This window comes from Oenanthe melanoleuca, chromosome 28 (genome assembly GCF_029582105.1).
Source record: "Oenanthe melanoleuca isolate GR-GAL-2019-014 chromosome 28, OMel1.0, whole genome shotgun sequence".
NCBI classification, from domain to species: Eukaryota; Metazoa; Chordata; class Aves; order Passeriformes; family Muscicapidae; genus Oenanthe; species Oenanthe melanoleuca.
Genome location: NC_079361.1, coordinates 3,022,218 through 3,048,410, shown reverse-complemented (window position 1 = coordinate 3,048,410; position 26,193 = coordinate 3,022,218). Strand labels below are relative to the sequence as shown.

Genomic DNA, 26,193 nt, shown 5'->3' with positions numbered 1-26,193 from the left:
TCCAGCGCGGCGGGACTCGCGCTCCCGGCGTGCCCCGCGCTGGCGCGGCGGGACAGCGCATGCGCCTGGCGCGCGTGGCCCGGGGATGTCGCTGCTGAGGCTGCGGGCGGTGCTGAGGGGCCCGGGCGGGCTCAGAGGGCCCGGTGAGCGGGAACGGGGACCGGGGGGACACCGAGGCACCAGGGGGGCATGAGGGGACCGGCGGGGACACGAGGAGACCGGGACACGGCCCGAGTGTGCGAGTAGAGCTGGGCCGGGACGTCCCACGATCCTGAGCATTCTCTGGGATACACCTGAACGATGGAAGGGTCTTTTTGCGTCGTGAGCGCCCCAGGGATAGAGTCGGGGCTGTGGAAGTGCTGGGATATTGTTACTCTCCAAAGGACTGATACAGGGGCTTTGGGTCCTGTCCCTGCTCTGGGGGTCTTGGGGTGCTGGCACCCCGTTCACAGCGCTGGGGTTTGTGGTGTCATATTCCTTTTGAGCCTCTGGTTTCGGGCAGTGAGGGGTGTCCCTGTCCCTCCTGCCCTCCTGTGCTGCTGCTGGAGCAGCTGAGCTGAGAAACATCCTTCACTCACTCTGTCCACACAGTGTCCAGCTGAGGCCATGGGGCAGAGTGGGGGACAGGGAGTGCTTGAGGGAATGAAGCTTCCTCTGACCCCCTTTGCGTTCTTCCATGGCAGGGATTGCGTGGAGAATATTCAGGAGCTACTCCTCTGCCAGCACCAAGGAGAAAGCGAACAGAAATGGCATCTGTGAGAGAACAGAGCTGCTGGAAGGTGAGTGCTGGGTGAGCTGCAGTGAGCAGACAGCAGTCAGACCAGCCTGAGCTGTTGCTTTTTACCTGTCAGTGAACTGCTGGGTTCCTGGGATGCTGGAGTTGATTCCTGGGATGCTGAGGTGGGTTCCTGGGATGCTGGGATGGGCCCCAGATTCCAGGTGGATCTCAGAGGGACAGTGGTTGGTATCTCTGTCTGGGAATGGGGCTGGCCAAGGAAGGATGAAGTTCTTGTGTGAACCCTTTTTTCTGCGCATAATCCTGGTGCTTGCAGAGTGAGGACAGGACAGAGCCTTGTGCTGTGCCTTGTCTCCCATCACCTCTCTCTGTTTCCCACTAGTGCTCAAAGCTCGAGCAAAGCAGCTCCAAGGCAGTAACGTCCCACAGGTGACAGTCAGCAAAGTGGAACTGGATGCAGTGGACAATGACAAATACCAGGAGGCTGTAGACCCTGGCCCCAAGGAGAAGCAGCCCAGGGCACGGGCTGATGGCCTGGCCCGGTCCAGCAGCTGGGCCAAAAAGTTGCAGAAGGAGATGTACATCCAGCAGCTGAAGATGAAGCAGGAGTTACCCAGTGCTGCCTCCCAGCTAGCTCTGGAGGACCAGGCCAAGCTAGATGTCAAAGCAGAGGCCAAAGCCAAAGCGAAAACCATGAAGAGCCCAAAGATATCCTGGAACCAGAGCTCTGGCAGCCCCCACAGCAAGCCCAGGGTGGTGGAAGCGAAGGAAAGTGCGGGGCTGAAGAAACCTCAGAGGATGCCAAAGGACAAGAGTAACCAGCAGACCCTGCAGCAGACAATCCAGTGCAACCTGGAGTGCTTCCTGTTCCTGCAGCAGCCCGAGGAGGCCGAGCGCTACCTGCTGCTGTGCCAGAGCTCTCCAGTGAAGAGGAAGGTGCTGGACATTGGTGCCTACAACATCGTGATGCGCAGCTGGGCCAGGAAGGTACTGAGGTGCTCTGGGGGGGGAGAGGGGCTGGCTCGTGGGGAGGAGCCTCCAGCTGGTTTTACCTGTGGTTGTCACTTCAGCAAGCATTCAAACACTGCTTCTGGTAAGGGGGGCTGAGCTGGCATGAGGCCACTGCTCTGTGGGAGGTGGCTTTGAGAGGAAGGAGGGAGTGGGGAAAGGGTGGGGTAGATGTGACTATATCTGAACAGGAGTAGAGGGGCGTGGAGCTGTGACTTTGGGGGCACTGGTGTCAGTGTCCACAGCCTCCCTCCCTCCTCAGTGTCCACAGCCTCCTTCCCTCCTCAGTGTCCACAGCCTCCTTCCCTCTTCAGTGTCCACAGCCTTCTTCCTTCCTCAGTATCCACAGTCTCCTTCCTTCCTCAGTATCCACAGCCTCCTTCCTTCCTCGGTATCCACAGCCTCCTTCCCATCTCAGTATCCACAGCCTCCTTCTCAGTGTCCACAGCCTCCTTCTCAGTGTCCACAGCCTCCTTCCCTCCTCAGTGTCCACAGCCTCCTTCCCTTCTCACCTGCAGGGCAACTTGAATCGCATTGACCGTTTGTTTTCCATCCTGGAGTCCACCAACCTCCAGCCCAACTTGGACTCCTTTGCAGTGGCCCTGGAGTGCATGGGCCGGAGCCAGTCTCCTCCCAAAGCCATCTTGAGGTAACACCTGCCCACATCCTGTGCTTGGAGAACTGGGAAATGCCGTGGGTTGGGGTCAGGAAGAGCTGCCCCTTCTGCTTGCTCACCTGGATGCTCTGACACATTTCTCATGGCCAGATTTTTGGGGTGGGTGGAGCACCCTCCTTGCCACTCCTAGCTGCTGGGGAGTTTGAGATTGTGCACAAGGAGGAGATGTAGAAGATGAGAACAGGCACTGTTCCCCCCAGAGCTGGGCTGGGAGAGGCCCTCTCCAGTCAGGGACTCCTTGGTTCCACACCCATCCCAGGCATCTTGCTTTTTCTGGCCCCTCCATTGCTGCCTGGTGGGAATGGCTTGGCTTCTCTGTTTTTATGGCTCTTGTGTGGAGTTTGCCCTTTTTGGCGGGCTCAGTCACATAGCTGGTTCCTGCAGGGCTCTCCAGAGGAGCTTGGTCAGGAGATTCAAGTAGATTTAATGGAGCATAACAGACAGGAAAGTGTCAGTACTAAAGTGGGCAACTGAAAGAGCCCTGGAAGATCCCACAGGCTGGGCCTAGGGGCAGTGCCTGGGGCTGGAGGCACAGCCAGCTCCTCTCCAGAGGATGGAGAAAGCTTCTGATGTGTTAAACCTCAGGGATGTATCACTGGCTTCTCTGTCCTTTGGCTGCTGACAAGCTCTAGATGCCTTCAGGGGAATGTCTTCAGTCAGCTGGCTCAGAGGGGGCTGGCAGTGGCTGTGCTGGATGTGTGGAAGCTGTGTCAGTGCAGCACAGACAGTGGGGCTGCCTGGTCCTGCTGTGGCCACAGCTTAGCCTCCCTGCCTGGGAAGCTCTGCAGCAGTGCAGGCTGAGGGATGGACACCTGATTCCTGTAACTCGAGGAGGGTGACCTTGTGGGACGGGCTGTGCTGAGGCAGCTCCTGCCCTGGCAGCTTCTGTACACCATGCTCAGGCCCTTGGGGAAGATCGAGCTTGTCCTGTCTGCCCCTCCTCAGATATCTGCAGCAGATGAACAGCAGTGGCTTCCATGTGGATGAGCTCTTCCAAAAGTGCCTGTTTGAGGGAGATGAGAAGGAGATGGTGCTCTGGGCCATCAGGGCTGTCCAGCCCAACTACCAGCTGCCTCCTCCACCCAGCCCCGACATTTCCAAGTCTTCTCTGCTCCAGGACTTCTATTCCAGAGTAAGCCACAGCACTCAGGGAGGTGTTGAAACTGGCCAGGTGGTTTGTACAGGAGTTCTTAAGTACAGCCCAGGGGAGGGCTAAAAAGGAAGAACCTTTTAACCTGATCTCTACTCAATAGCCTACACAAATCATCAAATGAATTATGTTACCAACAGCCTTAAAGGGGAACAGCAAAGCAGGGGCCTGCAGATGGCCTCCATGCACAGGGTGGGGTGCTTGGGGAAGTGCTTGGCCATAACACAGGAGCAGAGCAGCCTCTGGGGTTTGCCTGTCAGAGACCTCTGGACCCAGAGATCCCAGCAAGGTTCTTTCAGCCAGAATTGTACCATAAACCTCTGCAGAGAAGCTGGGAGAACAAGCACAGTGTCTCTTCCTCCCACTTTTGGCCCTGACTGCCTCTGTCCCATTACAGGAGACAATGGTGTCATACCCCAAGCTGGATTTCTCCATGAAGGAGTTGCAGGAGCGCTTCCAGCAGCAGCTGGAGATGGAGCTGAAGAACACCATAACCATCGAGTCCGTGGAGGCAGCCAAGCCCCTGACCCCACAGGCTGTCAAAGCGGTAAAGCTCAGGGTGTGGGGGCAGCCCTCAGGGCCTGTGGGTGAGAGCTGAGGCTCCATGAGCTAAAGAGGGAGCAGCTGATGCTGACCTGCTCTCTTCCTTCCTTTTCCTTGCAGCGTGAGCTGCTGGGCATCCTGCGCTCCCAGTGGCACGATGCCATCCTCCAGGCCCTGCAGAATTCCAAGCGCAGCATGGCCCGGCCCAAGAGACTGTCAAAGTACAGCGTCCTCTACCCCTACCTGTGCCTGCTGCCAGATGAGGAGTATGTGGACATCATGCTGCAGGTAAGAGCCTGCCCTGCCCTCACAGGAGTGGGGCTGGACTGTTAGCCATGGGGCTGTCACACAGCACTGATGTCCCACTTGAGCCAGCAGAATTGGAATTTCATGAGAGTTTTACCAGGTTATTAGTGCAGGCTGTCTGCTCCCTCTGCAGAGCAGCCAGAGAAATCCATGCTCTGACCTGGTTGTTTTTGCTTCCTCACCATCTGTTCAGTATCTTGGAAATCAGCATCTTCCTGTGCTTCCTGCTTTAACTCCTGCTCTGTCTCTCTGCTGTGTCTCTCTGTTCCTCTTTCCTAAGACCCTCTTTATCTTCCCCTTTCCCAGATCCTCAATGATCTGTCTCCACAAGGTGAGTCCCTGGCAGTCCTGGCCAGGGAGCTGGGCTCCAAAGTCTATGACAGGTACATCATCCAGAGGAAGCTGCACAGCTGCCAGCTGGAGAAGGTGCAGAAGATCTATGACAACTACATCGAGCTGCTGGCAAAGGACAGCCAGGTAGGTTCCCTTGGAGCCAGATGACCCATGCTCTGGGTTTTGCAGGGCAGGAGAGGATAAGAGAGAAGAAAGTGGCCAAGGCCACTGCCCTGGGCACCTCAAGGGCCAGGTGAGCAGGTTGTTCTCAGAGCTGAGTGCTCATGGGGGCAGGCAGGTATGCAGTCTGGGCAGGATGCTGTGAGAACAGGGTGTCAGCACTGGGGTGTGGCAAGAGGAAGGATTTTGCAGTGCCACTGTTCCTGTTCTCGCTGTTGGGCTCACCCCAGCTTCCTCAGCCCTCCTTCCCCAAACACCTCTATCAGGGAGGACCTTATGGGAGCACAAAGGTAGCAGAGTCCTTCTCAGAGCCACATCCCAGGCAGATAGATCCCATCCAGCAAAGCCCCTCCAGCTGACTCCATTTTCTCCTTCCACCTCCCAGCCCAAACAGTACTTGCCACGGGAATACTGGGAGAAGCTGGTGGCAGAAGCAGGCTTTGGGCCTTCCCTGAACTTGAAGAGCTGCAGCTGGCCTTGTGTGCTCCTCATGCGCCTGGGCATGCACATGCTGGAGCTCCTGGTGAAGGCTGTCAAGGTGCCCAGGAACATCCTCAATCATCGCCTGGAGTCCAAGCCTATCCCTGTCCTCTACCATGTCTACTCCTTCTACAGTAACTGGCAGGTAAGCCTCATCCTGGGGGCTCTGGGGCTGTGCAGGATACCCCTTCCTCAAAATCAGACCCTTGCAAGGCCCTTTGCTGTCCTTGCTGCCATTCCTGCTCAGGCATGCTTTGAAGAGCCCCTGATTCTGTGTGGGTGCTCTCCTTACTTGGCATGATCCCTATGGAATGGCTGACTGACCACAGGCTCCTCCACACTCCAGCCCTAATTCTGTGCTGCTGATCCTCCTCTCCAGGTTGGGCTGATAAAGCCCCATCCCATCTACTCCCAGATTGTGTCGAACGCTGCAGAGACCACACTGACCTTCAACTCCTCTGCCATGCCCATGCTGTGCCCCCCTGTGCCCTGGACCTCCCCCAGTTTCGGTGCCTTTGTCCTCAGTGACACCAAGCTGATGCGCTTCATGGATGAGAGCACCCACCACCAGCTGCTCCTGGAGCAGTGTCCCCTGGTGAACCTCCACCCTGTGCTGGATGCCCTGAACCAACTGGGCAACTGTGCCTGGAAGATCAACCAGCCAGTGCTGGATATTATCATCTCCATTTTCAATGACAAAGGGGATGAGAAGCTGGATATCCCACCACCCCTCTCTGAGGCTCCCAAGCCTCCCACTGCTCCTGGCAATTCCTCCACCTGGAGCAAGACCCTCAAGCACGAGCTGTTCCTGTGCAGGAAGAAGACTGCAGAGATGCACAGCCTGCGCATGGACGCGCTCTACAAGCTCTCCATCGCCAACTACGTGAGGGACAAAGTGTTCTGGTTCCCCCACAACATGGATTTCCGAGGCAGGACTTACCCGTGCCCGCCCTATTTCAACCACTTGGGCAACGATGTCACCAGGGCCATCCTGCTGTTTGCAGAGGGGAGGCCGCTGGGGCCCAGGGGACTTGACTGGCTGAAGATTCACCTCATCAACCTGACAGGGCTGAAGAAGAAGAATGCCTTGCAGGAGCGGCTGGAGTATGCCAATGAAATCATGGAGGACATCCTGGACTCGGCTGACCACCCGCTCACGGTACGTGGGAGCTTCTGGGAAGCGAAATGAAATGGAAATCAGAATCGATTTTGAAACAAAAATATTCTAAAAGATACACTTTTGAGAGATAAAAAGGGAAAAAGCAATGCAGAGATTCCTAAATAACCCATTCCTGTCTGAAAACAGGAAAACTGGGGAAGTGGAGGCCTGGTGGGAGGAGGTGCTGTGCCCAGATGCTCAGGGGCTCCTGTCTGTGATTTGAGGGGCACAGGAGCACTGCCTGCTCCTGGAGCACCAGCCTGTGCTTTCTCATTCCCAGGGCAGGAAGTGGTGGATGGACACTGATGAGCCCTGGCAAGCCTTGGCCTGCTGTATGGAAATCGCCAAAGCCTCGCGGTCCCCAGATCCAGCAGCCTACATCTCTCACTTCCCAGTTCACCAGGTAGGAGCCTGGCAGATCCGCACAGCCTGTGTGAGGCTCAGCAGGGCAGGAAAGGAGAATCCAGGCCTCCAGCTCTGCAATCCCTGTTCCACGTGCCTGGGTTTTCTTAGGAGTTGGAGTGCAGTGTTGGGCATCTTGGCATGTGAGCTCTGGTGATTTGCTGCTGCCTGCAGCCATCTGTGAGCCCTTACAACCAAGGGCTGCCTCTCTTCCCTTGGCACGAGCAGAGCCCATCTGGGAGATCGCTGGCAGCTGCTGCAGGGTGAGAGCCAGGTCAGTGTCACCTCCTGCAGCCACAGGATCAGGACTGGAAGTCGGCCCAGCAGGACAACACCTGGCTGGCTGGAATGCTCAGAGCTGTGCTTTGGGGACCTTTGCTCCATTCCTGCTCCTAGGCTGAAACCAAGCAGCTTTGCAGGAGCGAATATGGGAGCTCTGGGACACTGAGGAAGGGCACAGGGACAGAGGTGGTTGTCCCCCACCTTCAATGGCCTGTCACCATGTGCCCTGTCCCTGCTCAGCTCCCTGAAGGCACTTGTCCTCCCTGGCTACATAGGGACAAGGCTGATAGTGGTCATGGGTGAGGAGTGGCTGCTCACTTCTGTTATGAGGAGACCAAGTGGCCGTGACTGAGTGAGGAGGGCAGCAGTTCTGCCAGTAGTGATGGACTGGAATATGCATGAGACAATCAGGACTGATATTTTGATGACAACAAAAGATCAAGAGAGCAGCTGAGGGTGTGTGGAGGGTGCAGCTAATGAAATATCAGCAAGGACTTCTTCTGGACGGTATCAGAGTCTCATTCAGCCTGAGTCATCAGAGCTCAGTTAATAGAGCTGTCAGGTCCTGGCACTGCCTTTCTGCACTGCAGGGAGTGGGGAGAGCGTGCAGGAGGAAGGGGGGCCCTGTTTGAGGAACATGACAGTCCTGGGGTGTCTGTGGCTCCTTGTGAGGGAAAGCCTGAGCACAGGGGGCCAGGAATGGCAGCACATCTGTGAGAGACATTGCTGCCAGTGCAGTCTGGGGAGAACCAAGATCTTCATGCACCATCATTCAGGTCCTGTCTGTCTCAGCTTGGTTCCTAGGAGGGCAGCAAGGGCAGCTGCTGTGGCAGACACTCACTGTGCCTCTGATGCAGCTTTGGGAAGTCTGGGTGGGAGCTGGTTTCTGTCAGAGGGATGTTTTCATCTGCTGGCACTGCAGCTGGCTGGAGCTGCAGAGCCAGCTGGGACTTCCTGAGGGATCTTTGGCTTGGCCTGCCTTTTCCTGCCTCTGATCCCACTGCTGAAGTTGTTTTGACTGCTGGTTCTTGGGGCTGCTTTTAGCATCCCAGATGTATTCGGTATATTCCAAATTTTCTGGTTTTCCGTGTTTCCACAAAGCTCTGATGTCTGGAAACTTACAGAGGTGGTGATGTGAGATTTCTGATTTTAAACCTCACAGGTCACAGTAGTTAGGAATAGACCCAGGCAGGAAACCTGGCCTGAAGGCAAATGATCACTGCTGGGAGATGGTCACTTCTGTGAAGAGGGGAGGGGAAAGAATGACCACCTAAGCCCAGGGTACCTGTGCATGGGGAGGGGGCAGATGAGCAGGGCTCTGTCCACACACTAACTCCTTGTTTCCCCCATGCTCTTCCACACTAACTCCTTGTTTCCCCCATGCTCTTCCTGCAGGATGGCTCCTGCAATGGGCTGCAGCACTATGCAGCGCTTGGCCGGGACCTCAGTGGTGCTGCCTCTGTCAACCTGGTGCCCTGTGGGCTCCCTCAGGATGTCTACAGTGCAGTGGCCCAGCAGGTGAGGCACAGTGGGGACACACAGGGTCCTTTTTGGACCTGCCTTGGTGTGCACAGGGTGACTCCCACTCCCAGGGAGCAAGGTGGGCATGAGTGTGCAGAGGGCTGGGGAGGCATGAGCTGGGCAGAAAGAGGGACTCTGTGTCCCCAAGTAGGATCTGACTGGAGACCTCTCCTCACAGAGGTGCCTGTGGGAAATCCCATGGAATTTCTGCTGTCCTCACTAGTCCTGAATGAAGCCTGGGAGAACTAGGCTGGACAGGTGGAAGAGAGCAGAGTGTGTTCCTCATCCCTTGGTCACAGCTGGCTGGCCCATGGGTTATGAGATTTTCTTCCTTGAGCTGAGTTGGAGGGAGTGGGTAGAGATTCAGCCTTGGTCCTGCTACAAAGTCTTTGGTTTCTTTGGCAAGACATGATGTGAAATTTTCCCCTGGGAGAATGCAGAGAGGCTCATTCAGCTGGCATTGAACTCTGGATCTTGGTCTCAGCAGATTTTCTTCAGGCAGCACCACACCAGAGAGCAGGAAGAGTTCATGGAGATGCAGGGCTTGCTCAGTTATCACTGGGGGACAGAGGCAAGAGAACCCAAGTTCTCAACCATAGTCAAGCTGTGTCCTTGTCCCAGCTGGCACCACCTGGTTGCCAAGAGACAGTGCTGATGCAGCAGGGAAAGCTCTGCAGGCATGGTTATCCATGCTGGATCCCTAGGAAGGCTCTGCAGGCATGGTTATCCATGCTGGATCCCTAGGAAGGCTCTGCAGGCACAGTTATCCATGCTGGATCCCTAGGGAAGGCTCTGCAGGTACAGTTATCCATGCTGGATCCCTAGGAAGGCTCTGCAAGCGCAGTTATCCATGCTGGATCCCTAGGAAGGCTCTGCAGGCATGGTTATCCATGCTGGATCCCTAGGAAGGCTCTGCAGGCACGGTTATCCATGCTGGATCCCTAGGAAGGCTCTGCTGATATCCAGGATGGTGAAAAGGGGCTGCAGGGATTCTGATGAGAGCTTGAGCCAGGCAGTTCACAGCTGGGCAGGTCCCACAGACCTCCAGCCATGGAGGGGGCTCGAGGCAGCGTGGCTGATGGCAGCACTGACTCTCAGGCACTCTGCTCAGGTGGAGGAGTTTCGGAAGAAGGATGCAGAGCGGGGGTTGAAGATTGCCCAGGTGCTGCAGGGCTTCATCAGCCGCAAGGTGGTGAAGCAGACGGTGATGACGGTGGTGTACGGGGTCACTCGCTACGGCGGCCGCCTGCAGATAGAGAAACGCCTCAAGGAGATCGACGACTTCCCTGAGGTAGCATTCCTGTGTGCCCCCCCTCCCTGGGTCCTGTCACTTTCCTCTGTCTTTGGCTGACCCATGGCTCTGCCTCTGGTCTGTGCCAGGAGTACTTGTGGGAAGCATCTCATTATCTGGTGAAGCAGGTGTTCAACAGCATCAAGGAGATGTTCTCAGCGACTCGAGATATCCAGGTGAGGAGCCTGTTACCCCTCATCTCCACTTTTTTCTTCTTCCCTGGTCCATTCATACATAGACAATGGGATGATCCTTGGGGAGAGATGGTTCTCCTGGATCCTAGCCCAGAGAGCATCCTGCCCCAGCCCAGAGATGTGGGATTGTACCAAACTCCCCAGTAAGCACTGGAGTGATACAGTCTGTGGCAGGAGTGAGGGTGGCCTGGGAGGGAATGGGTTCTCCCAGCTCCACACTAACTCCAGCTGCTTTCTCCCCTCTTCTGCAGAACTGGCTGACAGAGAGTGCCAAGCTCATTGCCCAGTCAGGCCGGACAGTGGAGTGGGTCACACCGCTGGGGCTCCCCATCATCCAGCCCTACTATCGCTCCAGGTCCACTGTGGTGAGTGTCCAGTGTGAGATCTCGTTGCACGCCCTCCCCGTGCCGTGGTGGGAGCAGGGAAAAGGCAGGTTGGCATCACTGGTGGGTGAGCCTGCAGAGCAGGTAGGATCCCTGTGTACAGGCACATCCTCCAGCCTCATGGCTGCCTGCAGAGCCTGGAGTGTGTGGGTGGGCTGGTGAGGAAGCTCTGCTGCTCCGTCCCACTCAGGCAGCTGGGGCACGGGCCGTTCCCCGCTCTGAGAGCCTCCTCAGGGCTCCTGTGACTCAGTCTCGCTGCTGTCACCTCCCACGTGCTGCTGTGCTGACTCACAGCCCCCCAGCCCGGCTCCAGCAGCCCTTCTCGGGCCTGTGAGGGTGAAGGGGTTCACATGCCTGCCAGCACCCTCAGGAAACACCTTGCTGGGCAAGGTGTCACTGAGATACCCTGGAAAGGCACAGGCCCCTCTGCAGAAAAGTGGGGCAGTGCCCAGCCCCCTGTGCTGCCAGGCAGTGCAGGGTGACAGTGGGTCCCCTCTCTCCCCACAGCTGAATTGTGGCATGCAGCGTTTGAGTGTGAAAAACTCCAACAATAGCCAGTAAGTACAAAACCATGGCCTGTACTGCACCCCTGCTGACCCCAGCCTGTGCTCTGGGGACCAGGCCTTCCTATCAGGGAAGCTGTCAAGGAGTGCCAGAGCTCCTGTTATTCCCCCTGAGCTGCAGAAAGCTGGACAGAGCAGCAGAGCCTTGGGACCCTCCAGGGCAGCTCCCTTACCCCCAGGCTGGGGTGGCACTGCCTTTGTGCCAGTGCTGTCATCTTTGGTCCTGAAATGCCCCAGCTCCTCTGTGCCCTGCTTTGTCCTGCAGGAAACCTGACACTGTGAAGCAGAAGAATGCCTTTCCCCCCAACTTCATCCACTCTCTGGACTCCACACACATGATGCTCACAGCACTGCACTGCCTCAGGTAGGCAGTGGGCAGCTGGGCTCTCACCTGGCTTCCCTGGCTCAGGAGTGTTCTGGGAGAACATTGCTGGGGCAAGGCACCACATGGGACTGAGGAGTCCCTGCTGGGTGGGCATTTGGGGTTCCTGGCAGAGAAGGAGAGGAGGCAGCAGGACAGGGACAGGGAGATTCTGGGATTGGCCACCTCCCTCTGAAAAGCTGCTGTGCAGGGAGTCCCCCTCTTGTGTGGTCCCTGCTCCTGTCCCCAGCAGAGGTTCTGTGTGGGGTGGGTCCATCACACAGAGGGGTCTCAGCACTGCTTCATGGCACCTTCACCTCCTCCCAGGAAGGGCCTGACCTTCGTCTCAGTGCACGATTGCTACTGGACTCACGCGCTCACCGTGGATGTCATGAACCAGGTAAAAGTGTCCTCCTGGCTCCCTTGTGAGCAAGATCTTGCTGATCTGTGCTCTGGGCCCATGCCAGGCCTCGCCTCCCCTGGGCTTTGCTCCATAGGCTGATTGATTCACCCGGCTGAGGTGAACCTGGGATGTTTGCTGGTGGTTGCAGCTGATTTCTTGGTGCCCCATCTCCTCCAGCTCTGCAGGGAGCTTGTGGGGGAGAATCTGTGGAAACAGGCACTAAACACAGCCCTGGCAGAGCTAGTGCCCCTGCCCTGCCCTGGGTCCTTCCCAACAGCTTTTGTACTAATGAGAGTCAACCTCTGCTTCACACCTCCCCAGGCTGATTCCCTTTACCCTTGTCTGGCAGCTCCCTTCCCATTCCTGCTGCTTCCCCTTCCCCTCACCTCTGTCACTGGGGGAAGGTGTGACACACCTGCTGAGCTGCACTTCACTGTTGTCTCCTCTCACTATTGTCTCCCTGGGTCAGGTCTGTCGGCAGCAGTTCGTGGCTCTGCACAGTGAGAAGATTCTGCAGGATCTGTCTGAGTTCATGCTGGAGAAGTATTGCAGGTATTCCTGACCTGTTGGTTTTCCCCCCTACCTCCCAGAGGTTGTGTCTATGTGCTCACAGGTTGTGTCATCTGCCTGGGGGTTGCTCTGGGGGGAAGCTGTCCTTCCTTATTGCCTAACACCCACATCACCTTCAACAGCTGAGTAAAAACCAAGGTTTTTTTGCACCCTCTTGCTGCAGAAGCAGGGGAGGGTTTGGGAGCCTTAGGGCCTGCCCTGGGTTGGTGGGGCTGGGCTCCTGCTCTCACTCTGGGGTGCATGGTGTGTTTTGGAACAGCTGAATCCTGTTGTCAGGGGCTGCAGTGGGGAGCAGAGGAGGCTGTGCCTGGTTCCAGATAACCCATTTGCTTCCTTCTAGTTCATCCAGCTCCAGCACAGAGCCTATAGCCCATTGGCAGAAGAGACTGATGGAGCAGCTGTCAAATGTTCCCAGGACAGGTAGGAGCATGGGACAGGAACATGCAGTGCTCAGGAGCATTTTGGAGACAAGGGAAATGAGATGGAGTGGTCCCCAAAATATGAAAAACCAGAGCTGTCTCCTAGGATCAGCTTTCCCCTCCTATGCTGGACTGCAGAGCCATGAGGCAGAACAGTCCAGCATGTCCACATTCCCCTGTAGCATTGCTGTGAGTGGTCCCTGCCATCCTTGCTGAGTCCCTGGGATTTCCCCCAGGCTGACCCAGCTTTTCCCATCCTGCTCCTGTTCCGCTCCCATCTGTTTCCAACCATGAGCATTTGCTCAGAGATGGGAGTGAGGGACTCGCCATGGTAATTGCCAGGATCTAGATGATATACATGCAATGGGATTAAGGCAATTAGTTTAACTCCTCCTAATCCCTCAGCCCTGTGTCTGCCAGGCCATCTGGCTCTGCCTGACCCCTGTGTGGAGTGGCCCAGCACTCCATGGGCAGCACAGTCCAGGGGCAGGGATCCTTCCTACACTCAAGCCACTTCTCTCCCCCTGTCCATCCCCACCTGGCTCTCCTCTGACCTCTCCTTTACTCCCCTCAGGTGAATTCAACCTGAAGCAAGTGATGGATTCCACATATTTCTTCAGCTGAGCCCTGGCAGCCCTCAGGGCCCTGGGATACCTCTGGACCTCCAGCCATGGTGGGCACTGGCCTGCAATGCTCTTCTGTCCCACATCTGATGGGGAAGGAGTTGTAGCTTCCAGCGCAGCGAGAGCCTCACTCTGAGGTGCTGGGGCAAGCTGAGATTCTGCTGGAGCAGCTGGTGGGGACAGAGGCTCTGCACTGTTTGCTGTCACTGCCTGTCCCAGCACAGGGAGAGGGCACCAAGCCCTGCAGAGGGTGCAGCTCTGGGCTGGGGGTGAAGGGGTGGCAGGAGACAGGGTGGCTCCCCTCAGCCCTCACCCCAGTGCTGTGGGCACTGTCCTTTACCTGGCTGTTGCCTGTGCTGGGGTGCTGTCCCTCTCCTCCTCTCTCTGCCAGTAGAGCTCAGACTTGGAGGGACAGGCAACCGACCTGGCCACAGCAGGAGCCCCAGCTCTGCTCTTGGCCACAGGGCAGGTGCTGCTCTGTGCTCTGCTCCAGCTCTGGGCACTGTCCTCACTCTCCATAGTGCAGCCTCTGCAACTCTTGACTCTCATTTCCAGGGATGGGTTTTGCTGCTACTCACTGGGGCTCAAGCAGGGAAAACCACTAACTTGGGGGTCAACATGTATAATATTGTAAATAAAATGTTTTTTGAAATACAAGATGGGACTTGTATCTTCCTTGAGATCTTTGCCTGTAGCCTGTGGGATGCCTGGGCTCTTGCCTTACCTTGTCAGGGGCACAGGGAGCTGGGATTGCTGTGTCCCAGCCTGGCTCTGTTCTGCTGACTGGTTGGGCTTTGGTGCCTCACAGGGGTGTCACATTCTGAAAATGCTTTTGTAGCAGAAACATGGAATTGTGCCAGTGCAGCTACGGTGGGAACTGGACTCTCCAGGGGCCAACTGCAGCTTTTCCAGCTAGGAGCCTCCCATTCTCCCTCGACTGTGGCTTCCCAGACCTCCTCTCCACGGGGCTGGTTTTGGGGATGGTTGGCACCTTGCAACTGGAGCTGTGTTTGCCCCAGTTCTCAGCTGTGTCCTATAACCACAGGCTCACAGTCAGCCTGCACCCAGCTTCTTCCTGCTGCTGGAGGGAGGGGAAAGCTGCTGGCAGAGGCTTTTCACCTTGTGGCTTTCCTGGCAAGGCAGGCAGCTCTTCAAAGGACAAAGCTGCATCCCGCAGCCCGAGCTGGGGCCGTGCCCAATGTTCCAGCTCCCGGGGCCGGGCAGGAGGAGCAGGCGGCGCGGCAGGGAGGGACGGTGGCGAAGAAGCAGAGCCGGAGTCGTGCGTAGCTCTGTCAGCTGCTGACGTTTATTGCACAGGATGGGCTGGATGGGGAGGTGGACGCTTGGAGTGGGGCCCTGTCCCTGCGGCTGCTCGGCCGCAGGGTGCCGGGGCTGGCGCGGGCCCCGCGCTCGCGGTACATTCAATGTGGAAGGCTCCAGAGTGCGAGGCAGCGAGGCACACGTGCACACACACACACACACACACCTGCACGCACACCCACACCCGCACGCACGGCACACACACAGGCACCTGGTACACCGGGCAGGTGCCTGCCCCAGCCCCAGGGCTCGGGCTCCAGCGCCTGCCTCCGTCCTAGCGCTGCCTACGGGGACGTGGGGCCGTGCTCACCCCCAGCCCCGGAGTGGGGGACAGTGTGTTTGTGGGTGCTTACAAGCCTCAGGGCGACCATCCCTCAGACCCTTCCCAACTTACCTCCACTCCTGGACCATCGCCCCTCGCCTGGGGTCTGTGAGAGGGGCGCAGGGACACGCGCGGCGCCGGGGCTGCGCCGACAGCCCCGGGGAGGTGTCCTGCGGGTCACACACAGGGATGTGTTCAGGTCATAGATATCATACACAGAGTTGGTCATGGCGAGGATGCAGCTGTGGCTTCTATGGGCAGCCGGGGAGGCCAAGGGGGCAGCGGGGCTTCGCCGCGGGGAGCGGGCGACAGGGTCAGACTTTGGTCGGAGACGACACACCCGGGGGGCTCAGCCCAGTGACCCCGCGGTGGGGGGAGGGCGCAGCAGCCCCAGGCCCACCCTCGGCAGCTGCCCCGCTGTGCAGCGGTGGCAGGAGGGGCGGGGAGCGGGGCTGGCGCCGTGGCGGGGGGCGGCAGCCGGCGGTGCGGCCGTGGCCCTCACCCGGCGGCGCAGGGCGGACACGGGGTGAGGTGGGACCGCCTGCCGCCGGCCCTCCCCGTGCCTGGCGCGGAGGTCACAAGTTGGAAGACAGCCTGGACTTGGCCGGGTCCGTGTCGGGCGTGCTGGACGCCGAATCCTTGCGGGGCGCCGCCGAGTCCTGCGGCAGGGCGGGCGGCGGTGTCAGCCCCGAGCCCGTGGGCGCCGGGTGGGCTGGAGCCCCCCGAGAAGGTGCCTGGCTGCGCAGCCCGGCCGGAGGGCCGGGACCCGGCGAGGCGGCGGCCGGACCCCCTGCGATGGAGGTGCTGGACTCGCGGGCGGAGGCCGGGGGGCTCTGGGTGCTGCCGGCCGCCAGCCCGTGGGGCAGCGAGGGCTGCGAGGCCGAGAGGGGCCGCGAATCCTGGCTGAGGCTGCTGGTGTGCAGCGCCTGTGTGCTCTTGTGGGCGGCCAGGCGCTGGGGCGAGCTGGGCGCTGGCTGCTGGCTGAGGGACAGCTGGGAGCCCAGCGGCCCGGGGGCACCCGCGTAGGCGAACGTCCGGCTGGCCAGCGGGCTTTGGGATGGCGGGCTGGCCGCGGCCGCGGCGAAGGCGCTGGTGGAGGCGGGCAGGGCCGTGGGCTGCGCCGGGTCCTGCGAGGGCGAGGGGTTGGCGTGGGGCACGGGGGGCTGCGGCTGCGGCGGGGGGCTCTGCTGCAGCAGCACGGGGGACACGGCGAAGGGGCTGGGCACGGCCTGGGCGTACTGCAAGCGGCGCATCATGCGGGGCGAGCCCAGCGCCATGGAGCCCACCAGCGGGCTGGCCATCTGCGGGCAGAAGCTCATGGCGACGGCTTGCTGGAGGGTGGCGATGGCAGAGGTGACCTGGGGCTGGACGGGGCTGTACATGGCCGTGTGCTGCTGCAGCTCCGCCTGCTGCACCATCTCCCGGTCGTACTTGACGATCTCCTGGATGATCTCGTTCTCCTGGTTGTTGAAGACACCTGAGTTGAGGTCGTGCTGCACTTTGTGGAGCAGGATTGAGTTCTTCTTCCCTACAAGGGAAAAGGCCAGGAGAGGAAACACTGTGAGACCCTGTACTGGGGCTATGCTGGGCTCCCACAGAAACCACAGCTGCCCCCTTTGCCAAGACACCCCGTTGCCCTCCAGGCCCCTCTCTGTGTCCTACCGATGCGGTCGAGACGGTCGATGGCCACAGTCTCAAAGGCCCGTCTCATCATGGGGTACTCCTCCAGCACCTCGTTGAAGTTGTCCACTGAGAGTGAGTAGAGGCGGCAGTAGGTGTCTGCACGGACGCTGGCCGTGCGCCGGCCACGGGTCAGCAAGCAGATCTCTGGGGGAAAAACGCCAGGGCCAAGGTCACAACACCACCATCAAGGACAAAACAGGGCAGGCCAGGAGCAGGGTGTGAGAACCACCTCACAGTGGGTGCCCTGGGACAGCACAGGTGTCCCAGTGTCTCTCGCCAACCCCGAGGGGCTCAGTCCTGCCAGTGCTCACCCCCAAAGTAGGAACCATCGGAGAGTTTCATCTCCTTGTTGCCCTTGGTGAGGATGCTGACCACCCCGTGCTGGATGAAGTACATCTTCTTGCCGATGGTGCCCTCTCGGATGATGTAGTCACCCGGCTGGAACACCTCAAACTTCAGCTTGGTGAGCATGGCCGTGACGAAGTTGGGGTCGGCGTTGGCAAACAGCGGCATGGAGGCCACCAGCTTGCGGCAGTTGAAGTTCACGATTTCCTATGGGGAGGTGGGTGAGCCCAAGAAGCTGGGACATGCTTCCCCAGGGATGCTCCCCACCCCAGACAGTCTCACAGACACCCTGGTATGCAGATTGTGCATGGACACACTCCCAACGGAGCTGCAAAGCTGCAGCAAGAGGTGTTTGACCCCAAGCATGGCAGGAGCCGGTGGGACCCACAGAAAGGAGGAGGGGACCCCTTCCCTTGGCAAGGGGGGACAGTCCCCATCAAGGGGGGACAATCCCCATGCTCACAGCAGCTCTCCAGCCTCACCTCACGCAGGGGCTCGTTGAGCTCCCCCAGGATGCTGTCCTCATCGAACATCTTGCCCTGGTAGCGATGCTCGTAGTAGTCATGGATCTTCTGGCGGAAGTCAGCGGGCAGCTTGTGGAAGGACATGTACTGCTCCACCTGCTTGTACTGTGGGGAGAGGTGGTGTCAGCTGGGACCCTCCACCCCCATCCCCACTCCATGGGGCTGGTCCCACTCCATGCCCCACTCCTGCTCCTGACCAGCAACCCTCACCCCACATGGCTGCAGCTCCAGGAAGGGACAATCCCCATCCAGCACAGCCCTACCTTCTCCTGGTACTGGCGCCGGGAGGAGTCCAGCGACTGGATGAGGGCGGTGGCGTGGCCAATGAACATGGCGTAGCAGGTGGCCCCCACGATCATGCTCAGCATGGTCAGCCAGATGTCCGTCATGCTCTCGGGCGCCTGCTTCCCGTAGCCGATGCACAGCATGTGGCTCATGGACTTGAAGAGGGCGAAGGAGTACAGCTCACTCCAGGAGTCGTTCTGCAGTGACAGGGACAACAGCTCAGCCATGCACATGTCTGTGTCTGTGTGTGTGTGTGTGTGAGCATCGCTCGAGGGCACAGAGCCCTGGCTCACGCCTGGCCACAGTCCCAGTTCTCTCCCAGCAGTAGGAATTTATTGGAAAGCAAACTTTTCAAACTTTCCAAACTCCCCTGGTGAAGTAGGCAGGGAAGGAGAAGGGTGAGACAGGCAGGGGAGGAAGAGGAGGAAGCCAGGCGGAACAAAGCAGAGATGGAAATTTGATGAAACAGGATGAGACAGACAGGAGGAAAGGGCCATTTGCAGGAGGCTGCAAGGCTGAGAGGGAGCAATTAGAAACAGGGGCCATTATTTATTAATAGCAGCTTTGTGGCTAATGAGCAGAAGAAGGCGGCAGGGGATGGGACCAAGAGCCCCATGTCAGCATATTCCTCCCACCCGGATCAATCCACTGTTCCAGGTCCTGTGACACCTCACCAGAGGCAGGATCTGGGGCCAGGTGCTCCATGCACCATGGGGCTCTGACCCACGGGGGATGACATCTCCTGGGGCTGGAGGATGGAGGATGGATGACGTGGAGAAGGGTGGGAGCCCCAGGGAGCAGGCAGGAGCACAGTGTGGGGCAGATGGAACTCACCACCATCCCATTGATGGAGACCCAGCAGTTCTGGGGGAAATCCTGCAGCATGGGCACCAGGAACTGGAGGCAGCCATCCCAGTGGCAGAGCAGCAGCATCATCCCAATGAGGTTGATGATCCTCATCACCGCACTGGCCAGGTCGTAGGTCATGTGGAAGATCTGTGGGAGGGTGGGATGGCAGGAGATGAGCCTGGGGACTGTCCAGCTCTGCTCAGGGCATTGACCTGCACGGCTTTAGCTGGAAAAGGCTCCCATGGCTGGCCTGGCTCTGGCCCCAAGGTGGCTGTGCTCCACCTGCCTATTTATAGCCAGTGGGTGCTGCCTGGGAAGCGCTAATGGCAGCGAGCCTTGACAAGGATCAGGGAGACACAAATACTCTGGGCACTGAGGAGGGAGCAGGGCAGCTCCCAGGGCACTGAGTGCAGGGTTTGGGCCAGAGCCACGCAGCAAAGCTGAGCATGTCCCCTCAAAGCTGGGGTCCCCAAAGGGCTGGGGGTCCTGCTGTCCTCCCCAGTGCTCCCTGAGCTCCTGGTGGGGCAGGGAACCAGAGGGGAGAGAGGCAGGAGGCACTGAGCTGAGCAGGGGGACAGAGTCCTACTGGCACCCATGGTGGGTGCTGTATCACAGCTCAGGGATGCCCAAACCCTCCAGGGTGGGTCACAGCCACCAGCAGCCCCACAGATCCTCTCCACCCTGCCAGTTTGTCAGCGAACCACTGCGCTCACAGGGCCCCTCTGGCTCCCACTTTCTCCAACATCCAGCTGCTGCCAGAGGGTCCCTCAGCAGGTCCTCACCTCCTCCCACTGGTGGATGTAGCGGATGAGGCGGGAGAGGCGCAGGAGCCGCAGGAGGCTGAGGATCTTGGTGAACCGGACGATGCGGAGGGCGCGGGCTGTCTTATAGACCTCCGAGTCAATGCCCTTCTCCACAATGAGGAAAACGTAGTCCACAGGGATGGAGGAGACAAAGTCCACCACAAACCAGGTCTTGAGGTACTTCTTCTTGATCTTCTCGGGGTCCAGGATGATTTCTGTGTTGTCCTCAATGACAATCCCTGTGCGGAAGTTCAGCACCAGGTCCATCAGGAAGAAGGTGTCAGAGACCACGTTGAACACGATCCAGGGGGCCGTGGTCTCCTCCTTGAAGAAGGTGATGCCCACGGGAATGATGATCAGGTTGCCGACCATGAAGAGCAGCATCGTGAAGTCCCAGTAGAATCTGGGGAGCGAGAAGATTGGGGGATGTCACCTACAGCCCAGAGTGCCCCCCATTCCAAGGGGACCCAGCCACCATGAGAGAAGAATCCCCCTCAAACTGCCTGGGAGTCCCCCCATGCCCTAAGGGACCTGTGCCACTGGGTTACTGTCATTCTAATGCCACAAGAACCCCTTTGTCTCCCCAGACACCACATCTTGCTCCCTGTTCTCCAGACTGCCCCCAGGGTGATCCTGCAGCCAGCAGAGCCCCTGATTGAGGCAGAGGATGGGGCTGAGGGCTTCTGCTGCTCTGATTTGGCCAGTGGCAGCAGGTCCTGTGGGAGGGGAGAATGATGGCACCAAGCACCAGAGGGGGACACACTCCAGCTGAGCTGCCCGAGCGTATCCCGCGGGCTGAGGACCCCCAAACCACCGGCAATGCTCAAGGTCGCGGGTGGAGTCAGTACCCGAGAGCCCTGGGAGCAGCCCCCAGAGTGGGGACCCAATGACAGGGGACAGTCCCCAAGGACAGCCAGGGCCACCCGGCCGGGCTGGGTGGCGGTTCGGGGATGCCGGGGTGGGGTCCGCGCGTCCGGCCCGCAGCGCGGGCGCGGGGGAAGGAGCGGCCGCGGCTCCGGTGCAGCGGAGCACGTACGGCTGCAGCTGGCGGCGGCAGCGCCCGCAGCCCCGGCCAGACGCGAGGGCGGTGAGGGGTGGGCGGCCGCCTCCGCCCCCGGCCCTGCCTGGGCTGCGCTGCTCCCTCCTGCCTCACTCCATCCTTCTCCCCCATTCTCCTTGTCCCCCTCTCCCGGGCCACCGATGACCTTTCCGAGCATCTGCAAGGTCACGGCAGCTCTGTCACGGCAGGATGACGCGGAGGCCACCTCGGGGGCAGGAGTGGGGGGGATCCTCCTCAGTGCCACGTGCGCGGCCACGCGGGACCCTCGCCCACGCATCCTGCTCAGCCCACCCTGGGAGCTGCGAGGAGATGGGCTGGGGGTGCCATGGCCACGCTGTGCCCTCGGGGGTGGGGGAAGGAGGAGGAGACCCCCAGGCACGCACACAGGAAGGGGCGATGGGCCAGGTCCGTCCGTGTCCCACCCCCCACCTCCCCCCGCTGCGCAGACTAGCGCAGGACCAGAAGGAGCTGAGCATCCCAGCTCCTGACCTTTCTCCAATGACACCTTCCTCATGTGAGACATTGCCGTGGCAACCGTGAGTGATGTCACTGCTGCAAAACGATGACTTCACACCAGGGCGGTCCCCAGGGTACCCTCGGCAGAGGAGCTGTGCTCCCCCTGCGCCCCTACACCGAGCTCTAACTGTGGCACCAAACAGGCCCAGCTGGACCCCTGGGCTCCCACGCACGGCATGACCTCCCAGGGATGCCAAAATCAGCAGAGCTGCTGTGGGGCTGGATTTGTCCCTAAACCCCCTGGCAGCTCCCGCTCAGACTGACCCTGCTGTGCTGCATGGGTCTCACAGGGGCATTAGCCATGCAAAGCTGTGAAGAACAAAGATTAAATAACCACGCCAGCTGGGCAAAACTCCCCTCTGGCTCCAATCCCTCTGCAATCTGGCTGAGCCAGGGCAGAATTCGGCCTGTGGAGAAAGATAAACTGCTCCTGATCCCCCACTGCACACAACTGACCCTGTGCGATCGCCCCGGGGACCGGCGTGCGATCCCAGTGCTTTCTTCCTCACAAGGTTCATGTGCATAGAAAAAAGATCCAATCCAGGCTGCTAAAAATATCTGAAAACAAATTAATCAGGATCCTCGACACCCCTCCCTCGCTTCTGACCCAATTGTACGACAGTGATGATGACAGGAGATGCCCAAAGCCCCCGCGAGAAGCAGCTGCCACCTTCTGCTCCATCGTCTGGCACAGTGGTGCTGGTCTGAGGTTCTGGGCAAGATTAAGAGTAGGGTCCAAACCTTAGAGTGGGGCATGGCCACGATATGCCAGAGTGGTCCCTGCTTAACTTCACTGGCAGCACTCAGAGCTCCAGGGATTGCCAGGGATGATCCAACCACTCCCACCTGTGCTGATCCCATGGGACAGGTTGATAGAGCTCATTTAGACTCCCCTCTGCTCCTGGGCTCTGAGCCCTTTGGCTCTGATGGGGCCCAGATGCAAACTAGGCTGCCTGGTGGGCAGGAGCAGCACGGGATCAGTCAAAGATCAGTGTGGGATTGGAGCAGGACTGGGGCAGGATCAACACTTTACAAACTCACACTAAATACTCATACTCTAAAAATGAGATTGCTGTGAGAAATGGGCTGTGGAGCCAATGGCAGAAGTTTGCCCAAGCTGATGAGCAGCGGTGGCCAATGCACTGTCTGTAGCCCCAGACCCCAGTACAGTCAGTTGTGATGAATGACTGGTGCTGTCTCCCCTGGAAAAGCCTTTTACCCCCGGGGGTCCCTGGGGAAGAGGGGATAAAGGCTTTGCAAACCGCTCAAGGACCCAAACCTTCAGCATCCCCCAAGTCGGTCACACTCTGTCCTCCCCTTGAGCGGTGGCTTTCAGCAACTGACGCTGCAGAGGGAGGGGCCCAGCTCCCCAACACCCTCCCCCCAGGGAACGGGAACACCGGCACCGGCGGGAGCATCAGCAGCTGGAGAGCCCAGCTCTGCTCAGGAGCCTCTATGGTGGCACCATCCAGGCAGAGGGAAAGGCCCTGAAAGCATTTAAACCTGGGTGAGGAAGGCTCCAGCCAAGCGACACCAGGGACATGCTCTGGAGGCATTTTTGCCCCTGATTCAGATGTAGGAATGGTTCTTGCAAGGGAAAATCATCATCATGAGAACCTCCTGCTGGGCTCCAACCCCAGTCCCAGCCCAGCCTTGTGGAAGGCTGGAGTAACCCCTGGGCAGTCCCTTGGTCGTCACAGGGTGATGGGCACTGCCACCACCTCCAAACCAACACTGCAGCTCCTGCAGCTCCCAGTGATGCCCCAGGGCTGGTGCAGAAACCCCAAAAGAAGCAATGAAGGAGTTGGTGCAGGCTTGGCTGTTCCTCCAGAAACCAGAAATGGCAAAGGCGGTGACAATCATTGCCCAGCACCCAAAAGGAGGTGGCCCTGCTCCAGCACACACTTACAAGGTCTCTTTGATCAGAATTTTGCAGCTCAGGATCTCATCAGCCGCCCTGATTGCTTCCTCGTCATTCAATATTTATGTAAATAGCAACTTTGGTTCCTGGAGCAAATCTGCCCTGAATTGTGTGTGAACCATGGCAGCACCATGGCGGTGAGGAGCCAGGATTGCTAAATGATGCCGATTATGAAATGATGTCACAGATGCAGATGGGTAATGATTTTCTCTTAAGATAGGAAATGGGTTTTGCAGGGCAAACACGAACAGGTCACACTTCATTATAATTACTGGATAAATGCTTTTTTGATTATTTTAAGGCAGGATAACATGGGAGGGATGCACTCCTGTCCCAGCGTGCACGGACAGCGCGGGTTCCTCAGCCCAGCCTGGCGTGGGCTGATCCTGTTCCTGTGCACAGTTGTGGAGCTGGAGGATGCCATGGCTCTGCCTGCAGCTCCTCCCCACTGGGCAGGGAACTCTCCTACGCCACTTCCAGCATCAAAACACAGGCAGCCACTCTGCCCCAATGGGTTTCAAGTCTCAACAGTGGTTCCAGGAGGATGAAGCCCGTGCAGGGCAGGACAGCCAGGGTGACTCCCCAAGGTCACTCCAGACCCACCTGCCTGCTGCAAGCACCAGTCCAGGGAGTGATGCTGCTGCACTCTGGGGAATCCTCTGAGGCCTCAAGCCCGCTGCAGGCTCACTGGAGGGAGATCCCCACTCCTGGCAGCACTATGGGCTCTGCCACCAGCACCATGGCTCTGCCAGCTCAGAGAAGCAAGGCAGGCTCTGCCCCTGGTCACCCCACTCCCAGCCTCCCCCAACATCCCACAGCTGCTGAGGGTGAGGAGGAGCACAGGGAGTGAGGAGGGGCCAAGTCCTCCTGCTCAGCAGCCCCAGGATCCACCTGGCACTGCCACCTCTGCTCTGTCACGGCAGGAACAGTGGAGCTCCCTCTGCCACAGGACCAGCAGTGGCCAGGTGGTGTGGCCACTTCCCACCCCAAATCTGCAGCTGAATGCAAGCAGTGAGATGAGGAGGGGGCTCTACTGGGTTCCCATGGCAGGATCGGCCCTGAGGGGAGGCCAAAGGCATCCAATTGCTCCTCTGGAAGGTGCCAGAGCAGCACACGAGGGTGAAACCAAGAGGTGAAAGTGCTGGTCCCTGCCCTGAGCCCACGGCCACCTCCACCTGCCTCAGGGAGCCCCAGCCCACAGGGACCCATCAGCGTCAGCAGTGAACAGGACCTGAGATCTGTCCCAGGGGATCCCCACTCAGGCACCCAGCAAACCCTCCCTCGAGCCACCCCAAACCTCTCACCAGCACAGCAGCACAACGACTTGGGGCTGAGCCCCTTGGCTCCCCCAGGCTCTGGTCAAAGGCTCTTCCAGCCCCTTTGAGGTCTCTGGACCAGGGTCCTCCCAGTGCTGGCTCACCAGCAATGCCAGCAGGGTCTGGGCATCCCCATCCCTGCAAGATGCCATGCTGCCTGCCCCAGACAGCACAGCCATCCCTCCCGGCAGCTTCCACACGACTCGGGAAGCATTTGCCACTCTGGAGCTCGCCAGGGCTCAGGGGATGGGAAGGAGATGGAGGTGCAGAGCTTTTCTCCCCGGTTTGTCATTCCTGGCAGACACACAGCCTGGATCTTGGGGACTCGAGTCCTCTCAGGAACGAGAAGAATCCCCCTCAAACCGGCTGAATCCCAGGGACAGAATCAGGCCTCCTTGGGGGAGGGGGAAGCCTTCACAAGGCTCTGCCTTCACAAGCACAGCCCCCTGCCCAGCCCCAGCCCTGCCCAGGGAGGGGGACACCGAACCCCTGGGAGCTCCGGGGACAGAGCCAAGGCCCGGCGGGGCTCAGGAGGGCCAAGCCGGGCCGAACCTGCCGAGACCCCGGGAAGGACAAGGGGACGAGGGGATGCCCTTGCCCAGGCACCGCGAGGGCTCCCGGCATCTCGGGAGCGGCGGCTGCTGCGCTGGGGAGGGGGATGCCCGGCTCGTCCCCTCCCGCGCCCGGCGGCGGCTCAAGGTGCCCTCGGCCCGCCCGCACCGGCGGCCCCGCTGCCCGGCCCGACGCCCGGCCCCGCGGGATGCGGGATGCGGCCGAACCCCGCGGGTACCCCCGCACCTGAAGTCGCTGTAGGGATGGATGATCCAGGCCCCCGCCGACTTGACGCGCTCCTGCTCCCGCTCCACCGCCTTCTGCGAGCCGAACATCCGCAGCGAGAACTTGTTGACGCCGGGCTGGAGCATCGCCCCGAACTGCCGCTGCATGAAGCTGGCCTGGCTCCCGCGGACCTCCTCGGCCGCATCCTCGCTCGCCCCCTCCTCGGCCGCCTTGGCCCCGCCGGGGGATGCGCCGCCGCCGCCGCAGGAGAAGGAGACCTTGGGCTCGCGGGGCGGCTCCGGGCCGGGGCTGCGCGGGGGATCCCCGCGGCGGCACTCGCCGTTCGGGGACCCCTTCCCGCCGCGGCCCCGCGCCCGCCCCGCGGCCGCCGCCCCGCCGCGCTTGGCCCCATCGGCCGCCTCCTCCTCGGCCGCTGCCTCCCCGCCCGCCGCGCCGCGGCCCGCCCGCATCCTGCCGCCGCTGCCGCCGCCGAGGCCACCGGCGGCCGAGTGGCGCCCGCCGCCGCGGCGGGGGCGGGCCGGGGCGGGCCGGGGGCGGGCGGTGGGGCTGGGCCGGGGGGCCGGGCGGCTCCGCAGCTCCCCCCGCCGGCACAGCTTTTGCCGGTGGGACCGGCTACCGGGACCGGCTACTGGGACGGGCCATCCCACCTTCCGACCCGACGTGCCAGGACTCCGGCAGTCCCCGGTGCGCTGTGGTGCGGGGCTGGTCGCTCTCCCCGCGGGCTCCGCTGCCGCCTGCCCATCCGACTCGCCGCGGAGGGAGCGGAGCACTGCGTGCCCCCCGGGCAGGGATGGACCCCAGCACCGCTCCAGCTGCGGGAGCTTTGCCCTCCCACCACCACCAAGGACCCATCGCTCCAGCCCTGAGC

At 59.9% G+C, this 26,193-nt stretch overlaps 2 protein-coding genes across 2 annotated transcripts; one reads left to right on the top strand and one right to left on the bottom strand.

Annotated features, from left to right (window-relative positions):
• The first annotated feature begins 31 nt into the window (after positions 1-31).
• POLRMT (RNA polymerase mitochondrial) lies at positions 32-14,240 on the top strand. The gene is made up of 21 exons (XM_056512418.1): positions 32-143; positions 684-779; positions 1,119-1,723; positions 2,263-2,393; positions 3,366-3,552; positions 3,968-4,117; positions 4,234-4,401; positions 4,726-4,896; positions 5,318-5,557; positions 5,792-6,571; positions 6,852-6,974; positions 8,651-8,773; positions 9,888-10,067; positions 10,157-10,243; positions 10,513-10,626; positions 11,152-11,201; positions 11,473-11,571; positions 11,896-11,968; positions 12,441-12,523; positions 12,882-12,961; positions 13,535-14,240. The coding sequence occupies exons 1-21, from the start codon at positions 86-88 to the stop codon at positions 13,582-13,584; spliced, it is 3,648 nt and encodes a 1,215-aa protein (XP_056368393.1). The 5' UTR covers positions 32-85; the 3' UTR covers positions 13,585-14,240.
• Positions 14,241-14,874: 634 nt separating this feature from the next.
• On the bottom strand, positions 14,875-25,814 carry HCN2 (hyperpolarization activated cyclic nucleotide gated potassium and sodium channel 2). Its single transcript, XM_056512417.1, has 8 exons — positions 25,326-25,814; positions 19,694-20,117; positions 18,897-19,058; positions 18,041-18,259; positions 17,736-17,882; positions 17,220-17,460; positions 16,888-17,052; positions 14,875-16,753 (listed from the first exon to the last, which is right to left on the bottom strand). Exons 1-8 carry the CDS (start codon positions 25,772-25,774, stop codon positions 15,801-15,803), a joined length of 2,760 nt encoding a protein of 919 aa, XP_056368392.1. The 5' UTR covers positions 25,775-25,814; the 3' UTR covers positions 14,875-15,800.
• Positions 25,815-26,193: the final 379 nt, after the last annotated feature.

Excerpts from the sequence above, each read along its gene's own strand:
- POLRMT (XM_056512418.1), top strand. The coding sequence starts at position 86 with ATGTCGCTGCTGAGGCTGCGGGCGGTGCTGAGGGGCCCGGGCGGGCTC. Across the intron at positions 144-683 it reads GGGCGGGCTCAGAGGGCCCG|GGATTGCGTGGAGAATATTC; the intron begins GTGAGCGGGAAC and ends CTTCCATGGCAG. Across the intron at positions 4,118-4,233 it reads CCCCACAGGCTGTCAAAGCG|CGTGAGCTGCTGGGCATCCT; the intron begins GTAAAGCTCAGG and ends TTTTCCTTGCAG.
- HCN2 (XM_056512417.1), bottom strand. The coding sequence starts at position 25,774 with ATGCGGGCGGGCCGCGGCGCGGCGGGCGGGGAGGCAGCGGCCGAGGAG. Across the intron at positions 18,260-18,896 it reads TCTCCATCAATGGGATGGTG|AACGACTCCTGGAGTGAGCT; the intron begins GTGAGTTCCATC and ends CTGTCACTGCAG. Across the intron at positions 16,754-16,887 it reads CGACCGTCTCGACCGCATCG|GGAAGAAGAACTCAATCCTG; the intron begins GTAGGACACAGA and ends TTTCCCTTGTAG.